The sequence below is a fragment of the Mauremys mutica genome, chromosome 6 (assembly GCF_020497125.1).
Source record: "Mauremys mutica isolate MM-2020 ecotype Southern chromosome 6, ASM2049712v1, whole genome shotgun sequence".
In the NCBI taxonomy this organism is placed as follows: domain Eukaryota; kingdom Metazoa; phylum Chordata; order Testudines; family Geoemydidae; genus Mauremys; species Mauremys mutica.
The window spans coordinates 131,623,966-131,636,421 of NC_059077.1; the positions used below are offsets into that span (position 1 = coordinate 131,623,966).

The 12,456-nt window shown below is 46.2% G+C and overlaps 1 protein-coding gene across 1 annotated transcript in view; it reads right to left on the minus strand.

Annotated features, from left to right (window-relative positions):
- Positions 1 to 11,650: 11,650 nt before the first annotated feature.
- LOC123372401 (class I histocompatibility antigen, F10 alpha chain-like) overlaps positions 11,651 to 12,456 on the minus strand; it is a 29,008-nt gene continuing 28,202 nt past the window's right edge. The window contains exon 7 of the mRNA XM_045020464.1: positions 11,651 to 12,395. Coding sequence (XP_044876399.1) covers positions 12,379 to 12,395 — 17 coding nt within the window. The 3' untranslated portion in view covers positions 11,651 to 12,378. The remainder of the gene's footprint in view (positions 12,396 to 12,456) is intronic.

A 12,456-nucleotide genomic window follows, 5' to 3' on the forward strand; every position in this document is an offset into this window, starting at 1 on the left:
ACATAGAAAAACATAAACTGTTGAGCAGTAATCAACATGGTTTCTGTAAAGGGAAATCATGTCTTACTAATGAATTAGAGTTCTTTGAAGGGGTCAACAAACATGGGGACAAGGGGGATCCGGTGGACATAGTGTACTTAGATTTCCAGAAAGCCTTTGACAAGGTCCCTCAACAAAGGCTCTTAGGTAAATTAATCTGTCATGGGATAAAAGGAAAGGTCCTTTCATGGATTGAGAAATGGTTAAAAGACAGGGAACAAAGGTAGGAATTAATGGTAAATTCTCAGAATGGAGAGGGGTAACTAGTGGTGTTCCCAAGGGTCAGTCCTAGGACCAATCCTATTCAATTTATTCATAAATGATCTGGAGAAAGGGGGGTAAACAGTGAGGTGGCAAAGTTTGCAGATGATACTACACTACTCAAGATAGTTAAGACCAAAGCAGATTGTGAAGAACTTCAAAAAGATCTCTCAAAACTAAGTGATTGGGCAACAAAATGGCAAATGAAATTTAATGTGGATAAATGTAAAGTAATGCACATTGGAAAGAATAACCCCAACCATACATACAATATGATGGGGGCTAATTTAGCTACGAGTCAGGAAAAAGATCTTGGAGTCATCGTGGATAGTTCTCTGAAGATGTCCACGCAGTGTGCAGAGGCGGTCAAAAAAGCAAACAGGATGTTAGGAATCATTAAAAAGGGGATAGAGAATAAGACTGAGAATATATTATTGCCCTTATATAAATCCATGGTACGCCCACATCTCGAATACTGAGTACAGATGTGGTCTCCTCACCTCAAAAAAGATATTCTAGCACTGGAAAAGGTTCAGAGAAGGGCAACTAAAATGATTAGGGGTTTGGAGAGGGTCCCATATGAGGAAAGATTAAAGAGGCTAGGACTCTTCAGCTTGGAAAAGAGGAGACTAAGGGGGGATATGATAGAGGTCTATAAAATCATGAGTGATGTGGAGGAAGTGGATAAGGAAAAGTTATTTACTTATTCCCATAATACAAGAACTGGGGGTCACCAAATGAAATTAATAGGCAGCAGATTTAAAACAAATAAAAAGAAGTTCTTCTTCACGCAGCGCACAGTCAACTGGTGGAACTCCTTACCTGAGGAGGTTGTGAAGGCTCGGACTATAACAGCATTTAAAAGAGAACTGGATAAATTCATGGTGGTTAAGTCCATAAATGGCTATTAGCCAGGATGGGTAAGGAATGGTGTCCCTAGCCTCAGTTTGTCAGAGGGTGGAGATGGATGGCAGGAGAGAGATCACTTGATCATTGCCTGTTAGGTTCACTCCCTCTGGGGCACCTGGCATTGGCCACTGTCGGTGGACAGATACTGGGCTAGATGGACCTTTGGTCTGACCCGGTACGGCCATTCTTATGTTCTTATGATAGCAAACTGATATACCATGTTAATATTTAAACTTATAATTGTATGCTTTTGCATTTATTTTCTAGCAATCTAAACTGAATATTTCTAACATGCCTCTCACCAAAGGATCATTTGGAGTCCTGTTCTCTAATCTTTGGTCTAAGTGTCAAATGTGAGAAATAACTATTAGAAAAGACTAAAACATTGAAGAGTTTTTTTTAAAGGAAAGTAACTCACCTCTACTATGTCCTGGATTTGGCTAATTGAAGCATGGCTTCTCACCTCAGAGTCTTACAGAAGTTCCACTTCCAAACCATCAGTGTGTGATGATTTGTTGTAACAAACTGAATACATGTCATATAACACTGTCCTCTAGTGGCAAAATGAATTCATGACACTCTCTCTTTTAAAACCTTTAAACTTTTTTCTATCCTATATTTACCATCACCATCCGGTCACTATTTTGTTTTGTATGCATCTAGCTACAAACATCACTGTCCCTACTTCATAGTACATTTGTTAGCAGTTTTACTTTTTCTCATAGCAATACAGTACAACATTGTTTTTATATAACATTTTTATACAAAGCATTATATTTAAGTGAGAGGATTAATAAAAAGAGAACAATTTACAGAGTTGGGTACAATGCTTTCAGAGAGGAAGAAAGAGAAAATGACAGATTGGAACTGATAACTTGACGATGTTTGTTGCAGGTTTTAAGGCAAGTTTTTACTTTATAAATTACTTTTTGTTAAGTAAGTGCAGTACTAATGCCACTAGAGTGACCACATGTCCCAATTTTATAGGGACAGTCCCAATATTCAGGACTTTTTCTTATATACGTGCCTATTACATCCCTATCCCGATTTTTCACACTTGCTATCTGGTCACTCTAAATGCTACTGTAATCTAGCCTGGGCTGTATTTCTCTCTCTGTATCTGCCACTGGTTTCTGTCTCTCGGTCTTGTCTATGCTCCAACTTCAGTTAGTCTTTGTCTGGGAAGAGACAGGTTTGTTTTATAATTGCGTGGAATGCTGCAGACTGATCATACTTTAGATACTGCCTTTTTTCTGCAACACTGACCTGCCCACCTTGAATAAATGTTTTGGCACCAACAGTTCAAAGAGAATTAAAAGCATTGATACATCATGCGTTATTTAAGAGTGTTGATGGTGATCTCTTCTTCAGCGCCTAAAGAATCTGTTTGTGGACTGCAGGGGTGAGGTCCCCTTGTGGCTTATAAAATATTGTTTTATACTTTTCCATCCCCATATACGCCCTCTAACTTATCTATCTATCTGTGTATTCCCATCCACGCACTCTATGTATCTGTCCCCATACATCCCCTCTATATATCCCCTTACCTCCCACCCACTTATCTATCCCCAACACCCGCTCTGTCTTTCTATTTGTCCCCTTATGCCCCTTCTACCTATCTATCGCCATCTGCCCCTTCTACCTATCTATCGCCATCCACCCGTTCTATTTATCTATCCCCAAACACCCCCTCTATCCATCTAGCTGCCTATCCTAATCCACCCACTTTATCTATCTATTCCCATCCAACAACTATCTGACTATCTATCTCTCTATCCCCATCCACCCACTCTATCTGTCTAGCTATCCCCATACACCCCTTCTGTCTGTCTAGCTATCCATCTATCTATATACATCCCCTTGGTCTATCTATCCCCATACACCCTCTAATGATGTTGCCAGTGGGAGCCAGCTGAGGTCACTCAATTAGGGTAAACTGCAAACAAAACAGGGCAGACAAACCCCAAACGCTGATGAATAGTTCAATATTTAGATTTACCAACCAGCACAAAACCGCCTTTGTATTACCTCACTGGTTACTCAGAAGTCCAAACACTGTTCCCTTAAAGTACCCAGCCTCAGGCCTCCATCCAGACACACATCATAGACTCATAGACTTTAAGGTCAGAAGGGACCATTATGATCATCTAGTCTGACCTCCTGCACAATGCAGGCCACAGAATCCCACCCATCCACTTCTATAACAAATCCCTAGCCTATGTCTGAGTTATCGAAGTCCCCAAATTGCGGTTTGAAGACCTCAAGCTGCAGAGAATCCTCCAGCAAGTGACCCGTGCCCCATGCTGCAGAGGAAGGCGAAAAACCTCCAGGGCCTCTGCCAATCTGCCCTGGAGGAAAATTCCTTCCTGACCCCAAATATGGCTATCTGTTAAACCCTGAGCATGTGGGCAAGACTCACCAGCCAGCACCCAGGAAAGAATTCTCTGTAGTAACTCAGATCCCAACCCATCTAACATCCCATCACAGACCACTGGGCATACTTACCTGCTGATAATCAAAGATCAATTGCCAAATTAATTGCCAAAATTAGGCTATCCCATCATACCATCCCCTCCATACATTTATCAAGCTTAGTCTTAAAGCCAGATATGTCTTTTGCCCCCACTACTCCCCTTGGAAGGCTGTTCCAGAACTTCACTCCTCTAATGGTTAGAAACCTTCGTCTAATTTCAAGTCTAAACTTCCTAGTGTCCAGTTTATATCCATTTGTTCTTGTGTCCACATTGGTACTAAGCTTAAATAATTCCTCTCCCTCCCTAATATTAATCCCTCTGATATATTTATAAAGAGCAATCATATCCCCCCTCAACTTTCTTTTGGTTAGGCTAAACAAGCCAAGCTCTTTCAGTCTCCTTTCATAAGACAGGTTTTCCATTCCTCGGATCATCCTAGTAGCCCATCTCTGAACCTGTTCCATTTTGAATTCATCCTTCTTAAACATGGGAGACCAGAACTGCACACAGTATTCCAGATGAGGTCTCACCAGTGCTTTATATAACGGTACTAACACCTCCTTATCTTTGCTGGAAATATCTCGCCTGATGCATCCTAAAACCGCATTAGCTTTTTTTACGGCCATATCACATTGGCAGCTCATAGTCATCCTGTGATCAACCAATACTCCAAGGTCCTTCTCCTCTGTTACTTCCAACTGATGCGTCCCCAATTTATAACTAAAATTCTTGTTATTAATCCCTAAATGCATGACCTTGCACTTTTCGCTATTAAATTTCATTCTATTACTATTACTCCAGTTTACAAGGACATCCAGATCTTCCTGTATGATATCCCGGTCCTTCTCTGTGTTAGCAATACCTCCCAGCTTTGTGTCATCCACAAACTTTATTAGCACATTCCTGCTTTTTGTGCCAAGGTCAGTAATAAAAAGGTTAAATAAAATTGGCCCCAAAACTGATCCCTGAGGAACTCCACTAGTAACCTCCTTCCAGCCTGACAGTTCACCTTTCAGTACGACCCATTGTAGTCTCCCCTTTAACCAGTTCCTTATCCACCTTTCAATTTTCATATTTATCCCCATCTTTTCCAATTTAACTAATAATTCCCCATGTGGAACCGTGTCAAATGCCTTACTGAAATCGAGGTAAATTAGATCCACTGCATTTCCTTTGTCTAAAAAATCTGTTACTTTCTCAAAGAAGGAGATCAGGTTGGTTTGGCACGATCTACCTTTTGTGAAACCATGTTGTATTTTGTCCCAATTATCATTGACCTCAATGTCCTTAACTACCCTCTCCTTCAGAATTTTTTCCAAGACCTTACATACTACAGATGTCAAACTAACAGGCCTATAGTTACTCGGATCACTTTTTTTTTCCTTTCTTAAAAATAGGAACTATGTTAGCAATTCTCCAGTCGTACGGTACAACCCCTGAGTTTACCGATTCATTAAAAATTCTTGCTAATGGGCTTGCAATTTCATGTGCCAGTTCCTTTAATATTCTTGGATGAAGATTATCTGGGCCCTCCGATTTAGTCCCATTAAGCTGTTCGAGTTTGGCTTCTACGTCGGATGTGGTAATATCTACCTTCATATCCTCATTCCCAATTGTCATCCTTCCATTATCCCTAAGATCCTCATTAGCATTATTAAAGACCAAGGCAAAGAATTTATTTAGATATTGGGCCATGCCTAGATTATCTTTAACCTCCACTCCATCCTCAGCGTTTAGCGGTCCCACTTCTTCTTTCTTTGTTTTCTTCTTATTTATATGGCTATAGAACCTTTTACTATTGGTTTTAATTCCCTTTGCAAGGACCAACTCTACATGGCTTTTAGCCTTTCTCACTTCATCCCTACATGTTCTGACCTCAATAAGGTAGCTTTCCTTGCTAATCCCACCCATCTTCCACTCCCTGTAGGCTTTCTGCATTTTCTTAATCACCTCTCTGAGATGCTTGCTCATCCAGCTTGGTCTACAACTCCTGCCTATGATTTTTTTCCTCTTTCTTGGGATGCAGGCTTCTGATAGTTTCTGCAACTTTGACTTGAAGTAATTCCAGGCCTCCTCTGCCTTTAGATCCACAAGTTCTTCAGTCCAATTCACTTGCCTAACTAATTTCCTTAATTCTTTAAAGTTAGCCCTTTTGAAATAAAAAACCCTAGTCCCGGATGTATTTTTGTTTATCCTTCCATCTAGTTTGAACTGAATTAACTCATGATCACTCGAACCAAGGTTGTCCCCTACAATCATTTCTTCTATGAGGTCCTCACTACTCACCAAAACCAAATCTAAAATGGCATCCCCCCTTGTTGGCTCTTCAACTACTTGATGAAGAAATGCATCAGCTATCACATCCATAAAAATCTGAGCCCTATTACTACTACTAGCACTTGTCCTCCAGTCTATATCTGGGAAGTTAAAGTCTCCCATGATCACACAATTCCCATTAGTGTTTACTTCATTAAAAACATTAAAGAGGTCTCTATCCGTATCCAAATCAGATCCCGGCGGTCTGTAGCACACCCCAAGCACTATCTCAGGGGAGGCTCTAGTAGCTTTCTTTCCCAATGTGATTTTTGCCCAGACAGACTCTGTCTTATCCATTCCATCCCTTCTTATTTCTTTACAGTTAACCTCATCATTGACATACAATGCTACTCCACCACCTTTGCCTTTATTTCTGTCTTTCCTAAACAGCACATAGCCTTCAATACCTGTACTCCAGTCATGACTACTATTCCACCATGTTTCTGCTATCCCTATAATATCCGGTTTCACTTCCTGCACCAGTAGCTCTAGTTCCTCCATTTTGTTACCTAGGCTCCTCACATTAGTGTACAGACAGCTTAATTTTTGCCGTTTGGCTTCACTGACATTCTTTACCCGGTTAGGCCCAGACATTCTACCACCAGTATCACCTATTAGACTGGTATCTACACTACCCTTCCTCCTTATGTCCATTCTTCTGCTCATGGCTGTATCCTCTTACTTTGTTTTCTTCCCTCTCGGTGTTAAACAGAACCAGTTTCTCCTCCCTTGGTTTTCACACCTCAACTGCTAGAACAGGGCCTCATCCTCCCTGATTGATCTAACCTCGTTATCTCAAGCTTGCTTCTTGCTTGCTTATATATACCTGCCCCTGGAAATTTCCACTATTTGCATCTGAAGAAGTGGGTATTCACCCACGAAAGCTCATGCTGCAAAACGTCTGTTAGTCTATAAGGTATAACTAAACTAAAATTTATTAAAAAAGAAAAAAGAGACATACATACAGACTTGAGTTTAATTTCTTGAGGTCCAGTTACAAAGCAGAGATGGTGAGTTTGTACTTGCCAAAAGTTCTTTTAGAAATAGTCCATTTGTTATAGTCCAATGTCCATATTCAGGGTGACTCCAGTCAGTGACTGGGGATCTCCATTCTTATGGCTTAGGGTTTCCCCTTCTTGAAAGCCAAAGCAGATCTGAGATGAAGAAGGATCGTGTCCCAGGGTTTTTATACATTTCCAGCAGCGCCTTGGCCTGAGAAAACAATAGGCTTAACTTTCCATCTCCCAAACGTCATGGCAATTAGCATAGGGTAATTTATCCATTAAACAGCTCAGATCCAGGGTACCACAACTTTCAAAGAGACATATAGACAATAATACTATTTCACTCAAGTGTCATCCTAAATGTTAATACTTCTTTTTTATCTTTGAATCAAAGCCATACTAATAGACAAGAATTGTTTGTTACATTGCACAGCTCTTCTGCCGAGACTACACCCGGGGCACCAGATGGCAGAGGGATGCGGTGATAGGGCAGTGGAGCGGGAGGTCTTCGAGCTAGAGAGGCATCTGGCCTCTGGCCCTGAGGATCCACCCCCTGCGCAGCGTACCGGGAGAAGCGTGAGGAGCTCCGGGCCCTGGAGGACCATCGGGCCTGGGGTGCCTTCGTTCCATCCCACATCCGTCTCCTGCGGGAGATGGATCGCAGCTCCTGCTTCTTCTATGCCCTGGAGAAAAAGAAGGGGGCAAAAAAGCATGTCACTTGCCTCCTGGCAGAGGACAGCACCCCCCTCACAGATCCGGAGGAGATGTGCGGAAGGGCCAGGGCCTTCTACGCCAGCCTTTTCTCCCCAGATCTGACCAACACCAAAGCCTGAAGGGTGCTCTGGACTGAACTCCCCATAGGTCAGCATGGGTGACCGAGACCAGCTGGAGTCGCCTCTCTCTCTGGCCAAGCTCTCGGAAGCCCTCTGCCTCACGGCCACCAACAAATCCCCGGGCATGGACAGGCTGACCGTGGAGTTCTATTGCGTGTTCTGGGACATCCTCGGCCCGGACCTCATCACTGTTTAGGCCGAGTCCTTGAAAAGCGGGGTCCTCCCTCTCTTGTGCAGGCAAGCCGTGCTCGCCTTATTGCCAAAGAAGGGGGACCTCTGCGACCTATGGAACCGGCATCCCATCTCACTCCTCAGCATGGACTATTAGGTTATAGATAAGGCCATCTCGCTGTGGCTGGGGTCCGTGCAGGCGGAAGTGGTCCATCCTGACTAGACCTACACCATCCCAGGCTGGACCATCTTCGATAACCTGTACATAGTCCGGGACCTTTTGGAGCTGGGACGTAGGGGTGGTCTGTCATTCACCCTCCTGTCCCTGGGGTTCGACAGGATGGACCATGGGTATCTCCTGGGCACTCTGTGAGCCTTCAGCTTCAGGCTCCAGTTCGTGGGTTTCCTCCAGGTGCTGTACACTGACACAGAGCGCCTGGTCAGGCTCAACTGGACCCTGACCGAGCTGGTCAGCTTCAGGCGGGGAGTACGGCAGGGGTGCCCCCTCTCGGGCCAGCTGTATGCTCTGGCGATTGAGCCCTTCCTTTGTCTCCTCCTCTGGAGGTTGATGGGTTTGGTGCTTTGGGAGCCAGAGCTGCGGCTGGCCCTGTTGGCGTATGCTGACGATGTGCTCCTCGTGGTCCAGGACCCAGGCAACTTGGCGCGGGTGGAGACTTGCCAGACCATTTACTCCACAGCCTCCTCCACCCGGGTCAATGGGGTCAAGAGCTCTGGCCTGGTGGTCGGGGACGGGTGGCAGGCGAGCTCCCTCCCACCTGCACTTCAAGCCATCCAGTGGAGTGCGAGTCCGCTGCTCTATCTCAGCATTTACCTTTCCACCACACATCCTTCTCTGCCGGAGAACTGGCAGGATTTGGAGGCCAGGGTGGGCGAGCGGCCGCAGAGATGGACAGGAGGTTGTGAAGGCTAGGACTATAACAGCGTTTAAAAGAGAACTGGATAAATTCATAGAGGTTAAGTCCATTAATGGCTATTAGCCAGGATGGGTAAGAATGGTGTCCCTAGCCTCTGTTCGTCAGAGGATGGAGATAGATGGCAGGAGAGAGATCACTTGATCATTGCCTGTTGGGTTCGCTCCCTCTGGGAGCGCCTGGCATTGGCCACTGTCGGTAGACAGATACTGGGCTGGATGGACCTTTGGTCTGACCCGGTACGGCCGTTCTTGTGTTCTTATGACTGCTCCGGTATCTCTCCCTGCAAGGGAGGGTGCTGGTGCTGAACCAGCTCGTCCTATCCATGCTCTGGCACCAGCTCAACACCCTGATCCCGGCCTGGGGGATCCTGGCCAGGCTCCAGAGGACAGCCCTGGAGTGTTTCTGGCCAGGACTGCACGGGGTCTCTGCAGGGGTCCTGAGTCTTCTGCTGGAGGAGGGAGGACAGGGCCTGGCCTGCGTTCATAGCCAGGTCCATGTCGGGCACCTCCAGGCCCTGAAGAAACTCCTTTATGGTGCAGGTTGGATCCGAGGCTCTGATACGACCGGCAGCTCCTTTATCTCGATCCGAGGGGTCTTCCGCGAGACCTCTCCGGGCTGCCGGTCTTCTACCAGGACCTCCTCCGGACCAGGTCCGTTGTGGCCACCGAGGGGGCGGACCTCCTCGCGTAGCCCCTGCTACACAAGCCCGACTTACGTGTGCAGGTGGCGGAGTCTCTCTTGGTGCACCGGAGTTTGGTCTTGGCAGAAGCCACCAGGGTCAGAGACCTTCTGGACTACGAGAGGGGGGACCAGGTGGATCCCCGTGTGCTCGGTCGGCGCATGGGGCTCTCCACCCTTCCGACCCCCCTGCGCGTACTCCAGGAGGTGGGGGCGGCCTAATCGCCCATTTCTCTTGTCTTCTTGTGGTGGGCCCTGCGGGAAGGAGCTCCCCGACCACCCCTCACCCCGGGCCCTCCGGACCTTTCTATCAGGCCCCTGTTCCGTGAGCCTCCCTTGGACTTACCCTCCCCCGCCAGCTGCGTTTGGCTGGTGGGGCCCCGGGGCCGTCTTTAGGCATATGCAGCATACCTGGCTGCATAGGGCACCCAAAAATTTGGGGCACCCCCGGGTCTCAGGGCATGGCTACACTTACAAATTTGCAGCGCTGCAGCAGGGTGTGCAACCCTCTCCAGCGCTGCAAATTGCGGCGCTGCAAAGCGCCAGTGTGGTCAAAGCCCCAGCGCTGGGAGCACGGTGCCCAGAGCTGTACGTTATTCCCCACAGGGAGGTGGAGTACGGACAGCGCTGGGAGAGCTTTCTCCCAGCGCTGCGCTTTGACTACATTTAGCGCTTCAAAGCGCTGCCGCGGCAGCGCTTTGAAGTGCAAGTGTAGCCAAAGCCTAAGATAGAAGATTTTGGAGGGTAACATTCTGCTGCCAACATGGAAGGACATCGGTACATGCCCAACAGAGACCCAGCTCGTCCTTGTGCCCGGTTTTCCTGGCCAGTTAGCCGCCACAAGCTACGAACCCAAGCTGCAAAATCAAGCCATGAACTCAAGCTATCTTCAGAACTGGTAACTATCCAGCAGCTGCAGCACATCTAATGGATGTGTGTGTGTGTGTGTGTGTGTGTGTATAGGTATAATGTGTGTGTATAAGGATTAAGATATTAGTTATTGGTCATGAATCAGATTATCATCATAATAAATGTGGCATCTTTGTCTTGCCCCCTGGAAAGATCCTGTGTAGTTTTGTCTGTACAACATTATTAGTGGAGAATGCAAAGGGGGAGCAAGCATAGAATCCACAGTTCTTATAAAAACTGGTGTGCACACCGCCAGCTTTAGTGAGCCTGGCACTATAGGGAAAAGATTGTAAACTTTCAGTTAATTAACCAGAAACTCTGAAGGAAAAAGGAGTTTGGGTTTAAATCTTATTCAAATAGTAAAATACTATGCATTGAGAAGAGGTATACACACCCTCAGTCATAGCAGGGCTGAGAAAAAGGGGAGAGGTTTAGCATTCCACTCTCCACCCTGGACTGCTGGGGGGAAATAATTGGAGGCGGGTATATCCCTGGTCATAGTAAGGTTGGGCAACCGGAGGAGGACTTAGAGATCCTTGCTCCACACTGAAAAATCCTAGGTGCAGACACCCTCAGCCGTAGCAAGACTGAGCTAAAGAGGAGAACTTTGTGTTTCTCGCTCTGAGCCTGGAAAGGATTTTTATAGTTGGTATATGAACCCTCGGTGGTAGTAGGCTGAGTGATACAGAGGCCATGGCTACACTTGCAAATTTGCAGCGCTGCAGCAGGGTGTGAAAACACACCCTCTCCAGCACTGCAAATTGCGGCACTGCAAAGCGCCAGTGTGGTCAAAGCTCCCAGCGCTGTACGTTATTCCCCACAGGGAGGTGGAGTACGGACAGCGCTGGGAGAGCTCTCTCCCAGTGCTGGCGCTTTGACTACACTTAGCGCTTCAAAGTGCGAGTATAGCCATAGCCAAAAGGAGGCTTAGTGTCTCTCCCTCTGGCCCAGAGAGGGTTAAGTTGCTCTTTCAGGAGTTAAAAAGGTAAAATTGCTCTTTCAGGAGTTGTAAGTTGTGTTAGTTAATGGGCCATCAACTTGAATGGTCCATTCACAATGTGCTGGCTAGGCTGGATGTAAACTTCCTGGTGGGTGTTACCCAGGAGAAACCACATTTCTCAACTCCTTGTTGTTTTTATTTGAGATACTGGCACATAGTCAATATTCATAACTTCAGAGATAAAGAGGATACATGCATACAAACAGAATAATCATGTTTGATAGGTTGTACTTTTCCATTGATACTTTACATGGCATACTTTGTATAAGATTTCTTGCAATGACATAACAATGTTAGCAACAATGATATACATGGTCATATTTTAATCATACAGCAGCACAACTTCTTACAATAATACCGCTGGTTTATCTGCAGCTGCTGGCGTTGCGGCCTGGAGGGGACCTCACCTCTTCGCCAGTGGAATGCCTGACCCAGACAACAAGGAGGAAGACAAGGACTCGGAATGACACGTTCAGTGAGATCCTGAAAGCCAGTGCTGCAGCAGCTTGTGAACAGTGAGCATGGAGAGTGAATATGGCCAACAAGCTGGTGAGGGAAAAGGCGCAGACAGGAAAAAGATCTATGTGACATAGCGTGACCCAAATAGCAGCCTGAAACTCCCACGATCAATGACTTTTCAAATCTTCCCCTGCCGCTGGAAAAAGGAGCAGGAACTGCACTAGGACATGAGGGGGCTTCTCCAGCAACAAACACAGATGCTGCCGACTCTTGTTGCTCCACAGGTTCAATAATCACAGGCCCACCGCCTTTTGCATTCAGTGGAGAACTCCATTGTAGCACCTCCTTCTGCCCCATCCCTCAACGTTCCAGGTGGTATCAGGGGCCAGCCTACTCCAGCCTCAATCCTGGGGGACGATAAGGACAACCACAGCTTGACATACTCTGACTGACCTGTGAGAGCCACGT